The sequence below is a fragment of the Rosa chinensis genome, chromosome 5 (assembly GCF_002994745.2).
Source record: "Rosa chinensis cultivar Old Blush chromosome 5, RchiOBHm-V2, whole genome shotgun sequence".
NCBI classification, from domain to species: domain Eukaryota; kingdom Viridiplantae; phylum Streptophyta; class Magnoliopsida; order Rosales; family Rosaceae; genus Rosa; species Rosa chinensis.
The window spans coordinates 27,241,652-27,260,862 of NC_037092.1; the positions used below are offsets into that span (position 1 = coordinate 27,241,652).

Consider the following 19,211-nt stretch of genomic DNA (forward strand, 5'->3'; position numbering starts at 1 on the left):
AATGATTCAAAGAATTCTTCTTGATATAGTACTATAACCTATGCCTCTATTTATAGGTAACTAACCTGAAACTATAAAACATTGGAAACCTATTCGCAATAGACAAAAAAACCATTACCAAGTAGGATTTTGTAAGCAGGTATGAAACAATCAAAGCTCTTCTTTGATCAAGGATTAACAAATCATTATCCTAGATGAAACTAGATCCACACACCCAACAAACTTCCACTTGGAGCAGATTATGACAGTAGCCAACATTTTTCAATACTCTTCAATCATAGCAACACAAAATCCATCATCACATCCAACATCTCCTTCCTCAAACTTGGAGACCAACTAAAGCCAAGCACAACTTCAATTTACCTATTGGCACAGACGTAGTCAACATATTAGCAGTCTCACTTCCTTGAATCTTCAACAATCGCAACACTTCATTGTATGTAGTGATACCTTATAGGAATGTGTTTAGTCCTTGAATGAAAAGAAGGGTTCTTTGCCAAGTGAATTGCACAATTTGACTATCACTGTGCAATGCACAAGTCTCTTGCTTTTTACCTAATTCCTCCAACAGACCCTTTAGCCACACCATCTCTTTATCAGCTTCTGTGATTGCTACATACTCGGACTCCATTGTAAACAAGGCGACTTGCCCTTGCAAATTTGAGACCAAGCTACGACAGCACCATCCATAGTATAAACATAACCAGCAGTACTGCAGTATCATGATCTCCTGCTAAGTCTGCATCAACATATCCTTGTAGTTCAGCACTACCTCTCTTAAAACAAAGAGACACATAAGCAGTACCCCAGAGATGCCTCGTGATCTACTTCACAGCCTCCCAATGTTGCTTTCCTAGATTACTCATGTATCTACTCACAACCCCGACTGCATGAGAAATATCGAGTCTAGTACACACCATAACATACATTAAATATCCAACTATCGACACATAAGCTACATTCTTCATATATTACTTTTTCTTTTTCGCTTTTGGGTGATTACACAATGAACAATTTAAAGTGAGCCATCAACAGTGTTCTTACTACCTTCGATTCATCCATATTGAATCGCCTAAGCATCTTCTTGACATATTGCGTTTGTGAAAGCTTCAGAGTACTAACCACTTTATCACGAATAATCTTTATACCTATGATTTTCATCGTCTCACCCAAATCTTTCATCGTGAACTATTTGACAACTGTCTTTTTAACTTCTTAATCTCATTGAAGTCTGCCCCGGCTATCAACGTATCATTCACATACAGTAAAAGAATGATATAAGATTTGTCAAACCTCTTGAAGTAACAACAATGATCAGATTGACATCTTGTGTAGCCACTCCCACACATAAACGCATCAAACTTCTTCAACCACTATCTTGGGGCCTGTTTCCAGCAGTACAGGCTCTTTTACAATTTGCATACCAAGCCCGCCTTTCCAGGTGTTAAAACCTATGGTTACTTCATGTATATGACTTCCTTTAAGTCACCATGAAGAAAAGCAGTCTTGACGTTTAACTGCTCCAAATATAGATCTTCAGCTTCCACTAAACACAACACCATCCGGACTGTGGTATGTTTTACAACCCGCAAAAAGATCTCATCAAAATCAATTGCCTTTCTTTGATGAAAACCTTTCACAAGTAGCCTTTCCTTGTAACGTTTGCTCCAATCAACTTCTTGCTTAATCTTGTAAATCTAGTTGTTATGCAATGCTTTCTTGCCTGTTGACAACTTAGCTAACTCAGATGTATTGTTGGACATGAGAGAGTCCATCTCATCTTGCAAGGCACCCTCCCACTTAGCAGAATCTTCCGCATTGCCTCATCACAACTCACAAGTTCACCACAATCATTTAACAGAAAATAGTTATCACAAAGCGAATATCTATCAGCTGTTATTCCTCTAGTATTTCTTGAGGATACTCTTAGCACAAAAGAAGGTGTCAATGGCTCATCAATAGGAACTTGTTCTTCAGGTTTTGCAATCCAAGAGCTTTTTGTAGTTGTCGTTTCTTCCCATGATTTACCTTAGATACATCTTCAGTGGACAGTTCTTCCAATCTTGTAAACTGCCGATATTTTCTTATAGGACTTACAGGCTCTACTACTTGCCTACTATTGTATATCACCTCTTCATTAAAAAGGAAATTCCTGCTCCGTACAACTTTCTTATTCTGCATATCCCAAAATCTATAGCTAAGCTCATCACCGCCATAGCCTATGAATATGCACTTTTGAGACTTAGGATCCAACTTGCTTTTTGCACCAGTCTCAATGTGAACATATGCCACGCAACCAAACACTTTTAAATGCAATAGGTCTATATCTTTTCCACTTCATTTTTCCTCAGGTAGGAGATGATTTAATGGTATTGACAGTCCACGGTTAATTAAGCAAGCAACAGTATTAACCGCATCAGCCAAAAACTTGTCTGGCAACCTTGTGTGTATCCTCATGCTCCTCGCACACTCATTCAGAGTCATATTGATGCGTTCAGCCACTTCATTCTGCTATTGAGTTCCCGGAATTGTCATCTCCATGTAATCTCATTCTTCACACAATACTCTTTGAAATCATTACCACAATATTCATCTCTATTATTCGACCTCAAATATTTGACCAGCCCGGTCTCATTCTCTACGATCATCTTCCACTTCTTGAAAGTATCAAACACTTCTCATTTATTTTCAAGAAATAAACTAACATTTTTCTTGCGGCGTCATCAATGAAAGTCACATAGTACTTTGAGCTACCCAACTACTTCTCAGTTGCAGGCCTCCACACATCATTATGAACCAACTCCAGTTTTGTATCTTTTGGAGCCTTGCTACCTTTTGAGAAACTAACAACCTTTTGCTTCCTAAAAAATGCAGTCTTCATAAAGCCTGATCTTCACTGAGTTCACACCATGTAGTTTACCCTTCGACTGAAGAATGCCTATACCTTTCTTGCGGATGTGCCCAAGTCTACAATGCCATAAGTATGCATCTTCATTTTCCTCAACGATCACAGCGCCTTCATTGTTCTAAAAAATGGCAACAATATTCAAGGTCGTATAGAGTGTCATCGTCTTGATTCCACGAGCTAACATCATAGCTCTCTTACATAGCTTCCACATACCTTTCTCGAAGGTAGTGCAAGATCCTTCATCATCCAATTGACCTGCAGAAATCAAATTCCTCTTCAACCGCGGTATGTGTCTAACATTGGTCAAGGTCCACGTTTCACCATTCCTAAGCAAAATCTTCACGTTGTCTTTTCCCACAATCTCCAAGGCTCCACCATCACCAAGATACACTCTGCCAAAATTACCACATCGATTACTCACCATGAGCTCTTGTTATGAAGTTGAGTGAAAAGACGCTCCAGAGTCGCGATCCATGACTCTAATAGTGCTTCAGTAACGTCAACACAAATACATTTGAATCACTCTCAGTTGTGTTTGCCATCTTCATTTCATCATTCCACTGGTTACAGTCTCTCTTGACATGTCCAGGCTTCTCGCAATGCCAACACCCATTGGACTACTTTCTTGACTTGGACACACTCGGACCTTTTCCGGTGCCCTAAACTTAGACCTTCCACTAATGTTGTTTGAATTCTTGTTGAACGTTCTACCTCTATTTTCCATAAAGAGTGCAGAATTTGAAGGATTTCAGGATCTTCAAGGTTATTCTATCTTTGCGTCTCCTCATTCAGAAGAGGGTTGCGCACATCATTAGACTTCAACTTCTTCGTAGTCTCAACTCTGCTACAAATCAAATTCACAGTCACATCCCAATCCGAAGGCATGGAGATCAACAACACTAATGCTTTGATGTGTTCATCGAATTTAACATCCACTGATGCTAGTTTCTCAATAATATCACCTACTATCCCAACTTGTTGGCGAACAGATATACCCTTACCCATTTTCACAATGAAAAGCAGTTCTCATCAAGTACAATTGTTGAACGACATTTGGCTTCTCATACATGTTGGATAGACTATCCATCATTCCCTTCAACGTTGTCTCCTTGATAACAAATCGCCGTACTTCATTTGAAAGCGATAATCAAACGGCTCCAAGGGCCATCCTATCTATCTCAACAAATTCTTCATCCTTGATATCCTTAGCAAGCTTCTTCATATTCAGGTAGTCCTCAAACTTATCGACCCTTTTCTCAACATTTGTTATGCTCATTGTTTCCACTCTATAGCCTAAGCTTTAAAACCACTATGTTAGGAATTTGACCTAGGATCCCTCTTGCGGAAGCAGACAAGTGCAAAACAATATAGATAAATGATCGAGAAAATAAATACGAACACACGAACTTGTTAACGAGTTTCAGCAAAGAATTTTGTGTACGTCCCTAGGCTGCTTGGGTTTCACTATAGAAGAAGAAGAATACACGAACAATAATACAAGAAGTTCTCCCACCTCTCAAGAACTCACTTGCTCTCTCTATTTAATGATTCAAAGACTTCTTCTTGATCTACTACTACAACATATGCCCGTATTTGTAGGTAACCTAAACCTATAAGACACTGTAAACTATTCCCAATAGACATAGAAACCATTACCAAGTAGGATAATGTAAGTAGGTAGGTAACAATCAAAGCTCATCTTTGATCAAGGATTAACAAATCTTTATCCTAGGTGGAATCGGATCCATACATCCAACATTTTTTAGCTTTTCTCTAAATTTTAACTTTGCAGCTAATTTTATTCTAAAAAAAAATAATAATAATAATAATAACTTTGGAGCTAATTTAATTAAAAAGCCTATATATTGGAGATGTTTTGATAACCCACATTTTCCGTCTAGTAGAAGAAAATGGAAAAAGAAGGAAGAAAGGCGGCCAAGTACGAGCCTCCCTACGCACTGGGAAACTCTTAACACCCTGCATGCCCAGACTGAAGATGCAGTCGTGGCGTCCACACAATCGTTTGGCAACACAGTCCAATCCAACGCCGACAAGGACGACGGCAATGGAAAATCGTGAAGGGACGAAGGAGAGCAGCTACTTGTCACTAAATAATACTTGTGTACGAAATTATGGAATAGTGGTTTAATTTGTCATTAATCTTTCATGGTGTTATGCATTTTGTTTATGATATTATTCTATTGGTTCATACAAGCTTAGGGTGATACGGTGAGAGCCTTAGAGCCGCCATCAAACATTTTTTTTTTTTGAAAGGGAAAAAAATACGTCGCCGTCAAACATATTTTAGAGTTACTGGGAAAGCTGGAGCGATAATACAGTTAGAGTTACAAGAACAAAAACCCAAGAAGGAAAATCAAAATGGTCATTTATTTCAATAACAGAAAAAATCGCAGAAGAAAAACAAAAACTTTAACCATTAACATGCGACCTCAACCCAGCTAAACCATCTGTTCAATGAAATAATAATAATAATAATAATAAAAATAAAAATAAACTGCAAAAGCATTTACACGTTCTGCACCTATTTTGATTGCTGATGGAAGCAACTAGCGTAGCTTAAATGATCACTTGAACAAATACAAGGATCCTCATTAATCGTATTAAATTAAAATACTCAGCCCCTAGCGTGGGTGCTAATATTTGAAACCACATATTTTGAAACATACAGAAAGCTTTTGGATTTATTAATAGCGTTCCGTAACATTGCCTGTTAATGTAAGTCTCGTCTCCGATGTATCTGATTCAGATTTCAGAGTTATATTGCGAATAATATGCTGGTTTTGAGGGTACTAAATGTATGAGAGAATGACTGTTAAGCATGGAAGCAACAGAACCCATGGTTGGTCTGTCATTCGCATTTTCTTGGACACATAGTAAACCAATGTGGATGCATCTGATCATTTCATTTCTTGAGCATGTTGTCAACATGGGATCTATGATATTTAGAATTGTATCCTGCCTCCAATTTCTCCAGGCCTGTAAAAATTACAAATATATATATATATATATAAAAGAAAAGATTTGTGCAACTTATTACGTTTTCCTATAGCAGCCAAAATGGGTCGGCGAGATAATAATGGAGAATTGATGTAACAACTTTATTATATATTCTTACTCACATAGCTTAAAAGATCCTCTGCATTGTCACCATTCCAGAAACTACCAATCTTCTGACCACTAACTATCTCAAGAACTATCACGCCAAAACTAAAGACATCTGATTTGACAGAAAAGCGACTCTGATTTACATATTCTGACGCCATATATCCACTGCATGATTACATCAAATTAAATATGCAAGTTGTACCTACATGTGCCAGAACGAGCATAATTAGCTGTAATGAGCCACGCTCACTGTACCGCCAGAGGTACCAACTCCCACCAAAGGGATGACCTGCGAAGGCACGGCCAAGCAGGCTACCGCTTAAGCCTTGGGCCGCCCCCAGATCACCGCTGACGCGCCGTGTCAAGATAGCATCAGAGGCTCCAGACGCTGGGAATCGAAGCACATCAATCCCACATCAGAAACAAGAGGAAGATCAGCCTCTTCCTCAACTATAGAAGGTTCTCTCCTCTCTCCTCATTAATTACGCAATTACTACTCATTTATTGTTATGCTGTACATATACAGTGACTGACTTAGGCATCGGAGCAGTGAAGACCGCCCAACGCGGTCTCCCTCTGACGCCCTGTCTATCGTGTTGCAAGCAAACAGGAACCATCCAATCTTCGGAGTAGCGGTCCGCCCACCGGACCTGCGTTAAACAAGGAATCGGCTACCGCCGGACTTGAGCATTAACATTGGCGCCGTCTGTGGGAAACCTTGAACAAAAGGTCATCCCGCCACAATCACCATGACTAACGACAGCGGGGGGGACGCTGAAGAGTAGGCAGATCAATCTACCATCCCCCAACCCACCAATCCAGCGGTAGGCATCAACCGCGCGCTATTCACCACCCCGGTCAACCCCGGCGGTGAGACAAACCCCAGTGGCAGCCGCCCGCCAGGCCAAGACCTCGCCTCTCTATATGAGCTGGCACTGGCGGATCTTCACAAAGAGAACAGGGAGCGTGAACAAGAACGCAAAGAAAAGGCCGAGGCCCAAAGGCAGGTGGCCATGCTAGTGTCCCGTTTTGATGAGTTAAAGAAAACGCTGGAGGCCACTGCCAACCCGGCGCGAAGTGAGCAGTCACGAAGCACCAGGCACAGCCGACCTGGTACCGGAGCATTGATACCAGCACCAGTCGTGCATCTTCAGGTCCCACTGCACCCACCAGAGCTAGCGAGAATGGGACCGCCCCCTGTACCCCAGTTAATGTTGGAACAGGAGGCCGAGTCATCACTGCACACCCACCTCTCGAGACCTCGGGCAAGAACAGAGGGAAACCCACCCGCTCCTAGGCGAGGATCAGTTCAGCAGAGTACCCGGCTAGACCCCGCCGGCGATGCAACCTCTCAAATACTGGAAAGGATGCAGCAGTTGGAACAAAGGTTAATCCGGGCGGAATCAGGCACCCCGGCACCAACTTCAAATCCACTTTTCGCATCCAGGCCAGGACGATTTACCGCTGCAATTTTGTTGGCCGTCAGACCGGCGTATGCGAAGACTCCAAAAATGTCACATTACAGCGGTAAGACTGATCCCTTCGTCCATATGGACACCTTCAAGAAGGTCACCAACAACAAGGGATTCGATGACGCCACCCTCTGCCACTTGTTCAGCGAAACGCTGGACAATGAAGCAATGAATTGGTTTTTCGAATGCCCGCCGGGGTCCATTGACTCATTCCAGGCATTGTCGCACGCTTTCCTTTCCCGGTTCATCCTACTGTCCGTCGGGCACCACAACACAAGCCAACTGTTCAACGTCAAGCAGGGTACGGAGGAGACACTGAAGGCATTCGTTACAAGGTGGCGAGCGGCAGCATCTCAGTGCCGTGATCTTGATAAAACAATGGTTTCGGCGGCTTTTAAGCAGGGACTCCTCAAAGGGCCATTTCTCTATCATCTCAACTACAATCACCCAAATGCGGTATACGACCACCTCATGAGTGAGGCAGTCATTCATGCCCAAGCAGAATTCATCACATATGGGGAGACCCCACCGCCACCAGCGGCGCTAGCAAAGTCGACACAGCCCTCCTCTAGTCAGCAGGGAACCGCTAATAAAACCTCCACACCACCAACTGACAAGAAGAGGGAGTGGCAGCAGGGTCAGTACCAAAACAAGCGGCAAAAGGACCAACATTACAAGGGAAACCACCCACCCCATGGGGACAACCGCAACAAACATACGGAGTCTTCCCAGCGGTATGCAGTATTTACAGTCCTCACAGCTTCGTATGAAGAAATATACAATCAGTGCAAGGATCAGATCCCACCACCGCCCCCGGGAAAATACCCAAAAACAGGAAAGCCAAGAAACACCGGCAGGTGGTGTAAATACCACGAAGACAACGGTCACAATACCAACAGCTGTAACGCCCTCAAAACAGCCATCGAGACCTTGTACCGTGACGGCAGGCTTGAGCAGTTCAAGGTGCGTCAACCGCCACCCGTGATCTCCGACATTGAGCCCATGGGCCGCATCAACACAATCGACGGTGGTGCTCCAATCACCAACATGTCTCACAGAGCTAGAAAGTGTTATGCGCGAGCCAATCACCCAAAGGAAGTCTGCAACATCCGCTACGAAAGATCCGCTAAACTCCCAAGGTCTGGTTGGGAGCCTATTACCTTCTCAGAGGAGGAGGAACGCGGAGTACATCTGCCCCACGACGATCCTTTCTTGATCGACGCTATTATCGGCAAAATGTCGGTGGGAAGAATCCTGGTTGATAGCGGCTCCGCTGTCAACGTTATATTCAGTAGTTGTTACAACAACCTTAAGCGGAACAGAAAATTGCTCCAAGATCATGAACCACTGCTCAGCTTCTCCGGTGACGTGACACAACCGCTGGGCTCTGACTATATGCGACTAGTTATCAGTACTAGTCCATGTATGGCTGAAATACATACAGAGTTCATAGTTGTCGATTGCTTCAGCTCATACAACTCCATCGTTGGTCGGCCTGTGCTCAACAAACTCAAGTGCATCATCGCCGGGTATAAGTTGCTCGTGAAGTTCCCCACACCCAACGGCACAGGCTGTGTCAGGGGAAGTCAACAGTCGGCACGTGAGTGTTATTCCACTACTATCGCACAATCAACCCGCCTCCATGAGATCTTAGCGGTAGGCAGTCAGGCACCGCAACCAAACATTTTTGAGGACCCCAGGGAAGACGAAAAGAAGTACGTAAGGAAGGAGCCGGTTAACCCAGAAACATCACTGAGGGTTGTCAGCATCTCGGACGAGCACCCTGAGCGGACTGTCCGCATAGGCGCTCAATTAGACCCAGAGCTGGCGGCGGAGCTCACTCAGTTCCTGCGTGACAACGCTACGGTCTTTGTCTGGTCGTATGCAGACATGCCAGGTATCTCCCCTGAGATCATCACACACAAGTTAGCGCATCAAACCATCCTTCTATCCTATCAAACAAAAACGCAGAGCCTTCGATGAAGAGAAGTACCGTGCTATAAGAGAAGAGGTTGCCAAGCTCCGGGGCATTGGGTTCATCCGCCAGGTCATCTATCCCCAGTGGATTTCCAACCTGGTTATGGTCAAAAAGGCTAGCGGCAGGTGGAGGATGTGCGTCGACTTCAAAAACCTTAACAAGGCATGCCCGAAGGACAGCTTCCCACTACCCCTCATCGACCAACTCGTCGACGCAACCGCTGGACACGAGCTCCTCAGTATGATGGATGCATTCTCAGGCTATAACCAGATCAGGATGCATCCCGACGACCAGGAATGCACCACCTTCACCACTGACAAAGGCCTCTATTGTTACAATGTGATGCCTTTCGGTTTGAAGAATGCAGGGGCAACTTATCAGCGGCTGATGAACGCCATGTTCGCAGAACATCTAGGCAAGATAATCAAGGTCTACGTAGACGACATGTTGGTCAAGAGTATAAAGGCCAGCGGATATGTGGCAAACCTGAAAATCATAATTACCATCCTCTTGGCCTACGGCATGCGCCTAAACCAGGAAAAATGTTTCTTTGGCGTCACCGCCAGCAAATTTCTGGGGTATATTGTCAGTGAGCGGGGCATCGAGGCCAACCCTGACAAGGTACAAGCCATCCTCAACCTGAAGGACCCGGAATGGAAGGTGCACGTCCAGTGCCTCCAGGGCAAGCTAACCGCCCTGTCTTGATTCATCTCCAGACTGACCGACAGGTGCGCCCCATTTTTCAAAGTCCTTAAAACTACCCACAAGAAGGTCATTGATTGGAACCCAGAGTGCCAGGCGGCGTTCCAGGGCCTGAAGGAATACCTGGCGGCAGTGCCACTCCTCTCCATTCTTGTCCAAGGAGAAACATTGTACATTTACCTAGCGATATCTCAATCAGCGGTGAGCTGCGCCATCGTCCGGCGGGAGGGCCAGGACGAGCTCCCAGTTTTCTATGCCGGAAGGGGCATGAATGGAGCAGAAACACGGTATCCTCCATTGGAACAGCTTGCTCTCGCACTCATTGTTGCCGCCAGGTGCCTCCGCCAGTACTTCCAAGCCCATACAATCCATGTGTTAACCAATCAACCGCTGAGACAAGTGATGCAGAACCCTGAACATTCGGGGCGCCTCAGCAAGTAGGCCATTGAGCTCAGCGAGTTTGACATAGACTACAAACCACGGACCGCCATGAAGGGCCAGGCGGTGGCAGACTTCATTGCTGAGCTCACCAGGCGTCAGCCCGAAACCAAGATCGATGTACAGCCTGGAACGGAAATGGTTACGGCTATGGAGCCGGCTCCCCAACAATCAGACTTGAACGTACACGTGGACGGTTCCGCTTCCGCCAAGGCCAGCGGTGCCGGAATCATCCTAACAGGACCAGGGGGCTTAGCGTCGAATACGCGTTGAAATTCAACTTCAAAGCTTCTAACAACATGGCGGAATATGAGGCACTCATTGTCGGCCTACTCCTCGCCATTGATTCAGGGGCCGACAGTGTCAACATCTTCAGCGACTCTCAGTTAGTTGTTAACCAGATCAACGACAGTTTTCAGGCCAAGGACCAGCAGTTAGCGACATACTTAGGATACGCCAAAACGCTGCTCAAAAAGTTCAAGTTCCACACCATCACACAAATCCCCAGGTAAAAGAACGCCAAGGCTGATTCGCTGGCAAAACTGGCAACCACCCAACCACACCAGAGTCCAGCGGACACAAGGGTGGAGTCTCTGGACAGGCCAAGTATCACAAAAACCCTGGCGGAGATCTTCAACATTGAGGCCAATCCTAGCTGGATGGACGAAATTATTAAATACAAGCGCAACGGGACACTGCCAGAGGACAAGATCAAGGCACAATAGCTCCAGCGGAGAGCAACCCGTTACGATATGCAGAGCGGCAAACTTTACCGCCAAGGATCAACTCACCCCAACCTCCGTTGTCTAACTCCAGAGGAGGGAAAGGTCGTGCTGGCAACAATACATGGCGGGGAATGCGGAAATCATTCAGGCGCCAGATCCTTGGCCAATCGCACAATGCGACAAGGCTACTTTTGGCCTACGCTCGGTGATGACGCCAGACGGATAGCAAAATCTTGTCACAAATGCCAACAATATGCTGATCTACCACATGCCCCGGCGGAACCTATGTCGGTTATCGTCGGTCCCTGGATTCACTCAACGTGGGGCCTGGACCTGATGGGAAAATTCCAAACCGCCAAAGGGCAGTTCAAATACATCATTGTTGCCATCGACTACAACAGCAAATGGATAGAGGCGGAACCTTTGACGACAATAACTACCGCCAAGGTAATTCACTTCCTTTGGAAGAACATCTACTGCCGCTACGGTGTCCCGCATGCAATCATCACAGACAACGGCACACAGTTCAACAATAAGGAACTCATCTCTTTCACCGCAAACCTGGGCACCAAGATGCGTTTCGCATCCGTCGCTCACCCCCAAACAAACGGCCAAGTCGAAGCGGCAAACAAGATAATCAAGAAACTGTTACAGAAGAAGCTCGACAAGGCCAAGGGTTTGTGGGCGGAGAAGCTCCCGGAAGTTCTATGGGCCATCAGAACAACCCCAACTTCCGCCACAAGTGAAACCCCCTTTTGTATGATGTTCGGGACTGAAGCTGTCCTGCCTATCAAGGTAACCCAACCTACCGCTAGGGTCGAAGGCTACAGCCCCGAGACCAACAGCGACGGCGTTGACCTCGACAAGGATTTACTAGAGGAAAAACGAGACGCAGCCCATTTGCGCAATCTCCAGAATAAGCGGCGGGTATCACGTTTCTACAACGCCAGGGTCAAGGCCCGCAACCTCCAACTGGGGGACTAGGTAATGAAGGAAGTCATACCACCACCAACAAAACTCCGCCCAACTTGGGAAGGTCCATACAAAATTGTAGACGTCGTTAGTCCAAGCACCTTCTACTTAATGGACAAGGATGGCGTCACAACGAACCACCCTTGGAATACCGAACACCTTCGGTATTACTACAAGTAGTCATACCGCTACCCAAGAGCATCTTGACTTAGCTAAATTTTTGTTCATATTTAGCTAAGGGAAGCTACCCAACGGGTACGACCCCGCTTTTGTAAACGCTGTTCAGACAGCTATCAATGAAACGAGGAATTATTCAAACCATTGTTACCAAGTCTAGCACTGAGGGCAACTGGCAACGCCAGTCAGCGGACTACGTCTGCTGCATTGTGCACTTGGACCAATTTTAATTCCTTTAGTGTTTCATTCATGACCAAAAGCAGTGTCAAGACCTCTAGCGGCACACACACATTATCACAAACAAAAAGAAAAACAAGTATAGAGGCTTGGGATTCCAAAATTTCATTCATATCCAAACTAAATTACATAAGGTATTTATGCCTCAGCGGCTACAAAAAAAACTTTCCTACTCCTATTCAGGGGTTGGCGGGGTTGGCCCCGATACCTTCGGCATTTCCGCTGGAGGCCTGCGGCTGATGGGAGCGGCTCGTCTGGTCCGACCCTCGGGCTGTGGGACTGGGGGTCTCTATTGTGCCATCCGCCCGGGTGTGAGCCGCCAAGAACCCAGCGCGGGACATCTCAAACTGTGTAGGCGTCCGCTGGGAGTCGCCCTCTGGGAATTCGCCACTCTCCCCGCTACCCGAGCGGGCTCCAACTTGACCAGGGGAGGCAGTGGGGGCAGCAGTGGGAGCGGTACTGGTTGTCGGCGGAGCTTCCTTGGAAGGCTGCACGACCGGCATCGACGCCTTCGCCCAATCGATGGCGCCCTTTTGCTGCAGCATCTCCACCTTAGCTAAGGCACCGGCCTTCGCTGCTTCGTTCACCGCCTTCTTGTACTCCATCGAATGCTTGTACGATTCAACAGCGGCAGCCGCAGCACGGCCCCCCTCAGCCTCCAAGCGAGCGACTTCACCCTCTAGCCGCTTGATCTCCGCTTGTTTGGCGGCGGACTCCCGCTGAAGGATCTCAACTTTCTTCTCCTTCGCGGTCACCCGGTCCCGCAGCAGGGACATGTCCTGCTCCAGCTTGGCATACCACTCATTCTGCTCCAGGTGCTGCTCAATGGCAACGTTCAGCTTGCCCCTGGCATCTGCCGCATCGCAGTCGGCCTTTGTCAAACGTCGCTCGACGTCAGCTAGCTTTTCCTGGGCCTTCCCCAAGTCCCTCTGGAGGCCCGCCACTTCCTCCCTCAGCTCCCGCTCAACCAGGGGCTGCTTGGACGCCGCCTGGAACATCTCGTGGAGCCCAACGGAGACGTGCCCAAAGGCTGTGCTGAAGGGCGACTCGCTGACGGCGGTCGACCGAATGATCCCTTCCAAGCCGCCGAACCCCAGCCGCTCGCAAAGGTGATACAGGAAGTCCCGCTCACCGTCGTTGAGGAACTCGGCGTAAGCGGCAAAGGAATCCAGGCCGCTCGTACCTGCCACTGTAGCCACGTCAGCGGGAGCCTTAGGCTGAGCCTGCCTTGATTTCTTCGGCTGCTGGCGGGCCCCGGTGACTTCCACCTCCTCCTCTTCCCCGCCGGAGTCTGGTTGACGGCGTTTTCGCAGAAGGGTCCGCGTACCCTCCCTCGGCGGCTCCAACCCTCGAACCCTCCCTCGGCGGCTCCAACCCCGCTATGGTTACTCCCTCCGTTGGGCTTACCGTCTTCTTTGGCACCCCGCGCCGTATCGCCGGCGCTCTTTCCTCCCGCGGCGCCGCCTCGCTCTCCGCGCCAGTAACCGCCTGAACAGCGGGCAGCCCGTCACCACCAAGATGAGAGTGGTGCGGCATTGGCAGCACCACCGGAACTTCTGATGGGCTCAGCGCCAGCGTATCGGGGTCCACCGCCGTTTTCTGCGCTGCCAACTCGGAAGCATACATGGCATTTCAGCGCGGTCCATCGCTTTCTTGAAAGCGTCACGGTTGGCCTTGTTTCCCGGAGGAGTCTCTACAGAAGTACATAATGGCAAGCCGGTCAGTATGAGGCAACGTTACAAAACATGCAGTCCAGTGGAGAGTACTTACCAACAGCACGCGTCAGTTGTTGCGCTACCAGCAGCTCCCACCCGGTGAGGAGACGGAAGTCCAGTAAGTTGCGATTCCGCCAACAACCCTTGATGCGTGCTACGCGGCACTCTTCCTCACGAGTCAGGTGAAAAAAAAAAAGAAAAAAAAAACGGGGTCATTATCAGTAGAAAAAAAAAGAGAAAAAGCAGGAACCCCGCCAGTCGTGTTCAGCGGAAACGACAAACAACCTCGGATGGGCTGAAACTCTGACTTAATTCTAAACGACGGCTCCCCCTCGTTAGACCCCGCTTGCTACTCCCAACCCGCTGTGGCAATGCAAAACGAACCCCGCCAGTACGACATCGAGTCCCGCAGGTTCTCGATCAGCTTGGGCGCTCCTTGGCGACGACTGAGGTTTACCTGCCCCCTACAACCCTGGCACTTCACGTACACCAGTTCATAGAAGTGTAATACCTCCGCCACGGTCGGTCCTTTGCAACCAGACAACTGCCACAGTGAGTTCAACGCCAGCAACAACCGCCACATGTTAGGGCACACTTGCCCAAAGGCGATGCCGAACTCACACACCAGGATCTGAAGGTTGGGCACCAGCGGCAGGGTCACTCCCTCGCGGAATATAGCCTCGTGCACAGCGGCGTGGCCCGCTGGCAGAATCGAAGCCTTCTCCTCTACCGTCGGCGGACGCAGCTTCACCACGCCGAGCAACCGGAACACTCGCTTCAGCTGGTTGACGGCAACCGCTGTCATCCTACCTCCCGCCTCGTCAATGGGGATGCCATCCTCGAACACCCACGCCAACTCGGTGTCCTCTCCCGCCGCACCTCCTCCGCCAGCGGAACCGCTGGCGGCACTATTACTTTCTAGCCGCTCTTCATGCAGAGTGCGTGCAGCGGCAGCCTCCCCCGCCCTAGAACTCTCCGGACGAGATGAGCGATCCATATCTACGTCCCACGGAATGGTCTGTAGCGGCTCGACCTCTAGCGGTTCTAGCAGTGAGGTTCCTGCACGGGCAGACGGACGCAACGAATCAATAAAATTTCTATCCGCCGCGCTGAACGACACTTCAGATCCGGAATCCTCATTGCTCGAAATCTCTATGACGTCGGCCATCCCAAAACCCTAAAACCCAAATAAGTTAGCTCACACAAAGATCTAAACTACCCCTATATCATTCAGTGCCCAAGATCATCAAGAACACTCAAACCCAGAAAATGCCAAAACAAGAACAAACGCACTCAAACCCAGATTCGACCATCTAGAAAAGCCCAAACAACCCCAATTCTGTCAATCACAACCACCCTTCCCCAAACCCACTCTCACACCCTCACAGTACGTCGACAAATAACATACCACAGAAACACCCAAAACCCAGAAATTCACAGAGGCAGACACCCAATGAAACAGGGAAATAGGCCAGAATACCAACCTTAACAATAGAGCCTCTGACAGCAGTGTGAGCACTAGTCTTCAAAGCCGGAGATCGTCGGTTCTTCCACGCACGAAAACTCGCCAATATCACCTCACTTCTCTTCTCCGATCTCAGACACAGAACGCTTGAAGACGACGAAGGTACAGTTCAAAGTTTAGAGCAATGCCAAATATGCTACCTTCCCCCCCTTTTATGTCAACTTCAAACAATCCTACGCCGTCCGTTGAAAAAACGACATCAGACGACAGCCGTAAACGTGTCCCGCAACTACAGTTACTCTCCGGATTAACCGAGGCGTCGCCTCGGTTACAAAATCCATCATTACTAACATTTATGGCGAGGAGACGGCTAGGCGGAGGAGACACACCTTCGCACGCTAACCCTTTAGGGGTTCGCCACGTGTCAACTACCATCAGACGAAGCGTCTGGTAGAAGCCACTACTTGTAGGGGGAGGGCACCAATCGTCGGCGAAGTCCGCTGAGCGAAACCCCGCTAGCGAAACTTCTCACTTGTCACTTTCCAAGTGACGAAGTCCGCTGAGCGAAACCCCGCCAGCGGAACTTCTCACTTGTCATTTTCCGCGTGAGGAAATCACCGCTGAGCGAAACCCCGCTAGCGAAACTTCTCACTTGTCACTTTCCAGGTGACGAAGTCCGCTGAGCGAAACCCCGCCAGCGGAACTTCTCACTTGTCATTTTCCGCGTGATGAAGTCGCCGCTAAGCGAAACCCCGCTAGCAGAACTTCTCACTTGTCACTTTCCAGGTGACGAAGTCCGCTGAGCGAAACCCCGCCAGCGGAACTTCTCACTTGTCATTTTCCGCGTGACGAAGTCACCGCTGAGCGAAACCCCGCTAGCGAAACTTCTCACTTGTCACTTTCCAGGTGACGAAGTCCGCTGAGCGAAACCCCGCCAGCGGAACTTCTCACTTGTCATTTTCCGCGTGACGAAGTCGCCGCTGAGCGAAACCCCGCTAGCGGAACTTCTCACTTGTCACTTTCCAGGTGACGAAGTCCGCTGAGCGAAACCCCGCCAGCGGAACTTCTCACTTGTCACTTTCCGCGTGACGAAGTCACCGCTGAGCGAAACCCCGCTAGCGGAACTTCTCACTTGTCACTTTCCAAGTATCTAAGTCTGCTAAAGACTTCCACTTGACAATTTGCAAGGGGCAGCCTCGGCTATATGTGCCACTGCCGGCATAACCCCCTCTTGCAAACCCCGTGTGTTGCTGAGCGCACCTCCGCTCAGTAACCACCGCCGAGCACGTCTACCCGACGCTGTTTCCTGCTACATTCAGCGGGGGGTACCGCCAGCGGCGAATCCCGAGGCTACGCCTCACTTTGACAACGCCCGCCATGCGGCGTTACGGTCAGCTCGTCCCTACGGGACACGGGAACTTGTCAACAGTCTACGACGACCCTGATCAGGTACGTTGACTCCCGTCACCTGGGTACTAAGATTGGGCTCGCTACCCAACACCTCTGCTCCGCGTAGCTTCCCCTCAACAAACAATTTGCCGACCATCCGGAGGTCCGTCTTGGCTAGGGAGTGGGGGACTCCCTGGCGGGCCTGGCAGGGGCCCACCCGAAAGGGTATAAAGCGTTTGCTCAGTAAATCCATGGTTGACAACGCACTGACGCTAATTATGCAACTCCCCAACCAAGATTGCCCTCCTTGACTGGGGACTTGGGGGACTTGTACCTACATGTGCCAGAACGAGCATAATTAGCTGTAATGAGCCACGCTCATTGTATCGCCAGAGGTACCAACTCCCACCAAAGGGATGACGTGCGAAGGCACGGCCAGGCAGGCTACCGCTTAAGCCCTGGGCCGCCCCCAGATCACCGCTGACGCACCGCCACGCGCCGCGTCAAGATAGCATCAGAGGCTCCAGACACTGGGAATCGAAGCACATCAATCCCACATCGGAAACAAGAGGAAGATCAGCCTCTTCCTCAACTATAGAAGGTTCTCTCCTCTCTCCTCATTAATTACGCAATTACTACTCATTTATTGTTATGCTGTACATATACAGTGACTGACTTAGGCATCGGAGCAGTGAAGACCGCCCAACGCGGTCTCCCTCTGACGCCCTGTCTATCGTGTTGCAAGCAAACAGGAACCATCCAATCTTCGGTGTAGCGGTCCGCCCACCGGACCCGCGTTAAACAAGGAATCGGCTACCGCCGGACTTGAGCATTAACACAAGTATTTTGGTTCTTGGAAGCACAAAGCAAAAGTTAGAGTATCGTACTACCATGTGTACTTACTCGGTCCCAACAATAGTCTTTGCATCTCCTTGAGTTTGACCCTTGACAAACAATCTTGCAGTACCAAAATCTGCAATTTTAGGGTTCATATCTTCACCTAGCAAAATGTTGCTGAGTTTGAGATCGCAGTGAATAACTCGTATTCGAGAATCTTCATGAAGATAAAGAAGACCACGAACAATTCCTCCTATGATATTGTAACGTGTTTCCCAATCCAAATGTTCATGATTGATATGATCTAAAAATAATTTTGTTAGACAGATGTAATGTGTGGCTGTGTTAATTGTAGTGTATCTTACTTTTATCTAACATATATAAAATCTCAAAGAAATTATAAGTATGAAATTTATATATTGAGGAATAGTGGATAACATACCAAAAATGTAGTGATTAAGGCTTGTATTAGGTACATATTCATAAATGAGGAGCCTTTCCCCTCCTTTTATGCAAAAGCCTACTAATTTTACCAAGTTCCTGTGTTGAAGCGGAGCAAGTAACCTGACTTCATTTTTAAATTCACGATCACCCTGTTTAGAACTCTTGGAGAGCATTTTCACAGCAATATATTGTCCATTTAATAGCCTACCTTGAAAATGAGTTTATGAAATGAAAAACAATAGTTATATTAAAGAAAAAAGTTGTTGGGAATATATTCTTGTTATAGTGTTTGGACTTGTCTATTATGGAGCGTATACTTGTATCCCATATAAGCTCACCAAAACAAAAGTATTTTACCAATTTTTCACAATTGTGAGTACAAGAGAGCAATTGAAAATGACCTATTAACGTATCAACAGAAGCATAATCTCATTTCATAGAAGAATAATTTCAATTGCAATAAAAAATAAGAATAATGTAAGATGAACCACTTATGTGAGTAGCACCTGCATCACACTTTCTGCGATAGCTGATATAGCACAAAGTCCAACCTATCAGAGAATTTTATTAAATGACGTGGTTGTGCTATATCAGTTGGTACATAAGGTGAGGTGCAGAAGCTACTC

The 19,211-nt window shown here is 47.7% G+C and overlaps 1 protein-coding gene across 1 annotated transcript; it reads right to left on the reverse strand.

Moving 5' to 3' along the window:
- Positions 1 to 6,030: 6,030 nt before the first annotated feature.
- LOC112203551 (cysteine-rich receptor-like protein kinase 15) lies at positions 6,031 to 19,009 on the reverse strand. Its single transcript, XM_024344504.2, has 3 exons — positions 18,584 to 19,009; positions 18,208 to 18,445; positions 6,031 to 6,199 (listed from the first exon to the last, which is right to left on the reverse strand). Exons 1-3 carry the CDS (start codon positions 18,756 to 18,758, stop codon positions 6,031 to 6,033), a joined length of 582 nt encoding a protein of 193 aa, XP_024200272.2. The 5' UTR covers positions 18,759 to 19,009.
- Positions 19,010 to 19,211: the final 202 nt, after the last annotated feature.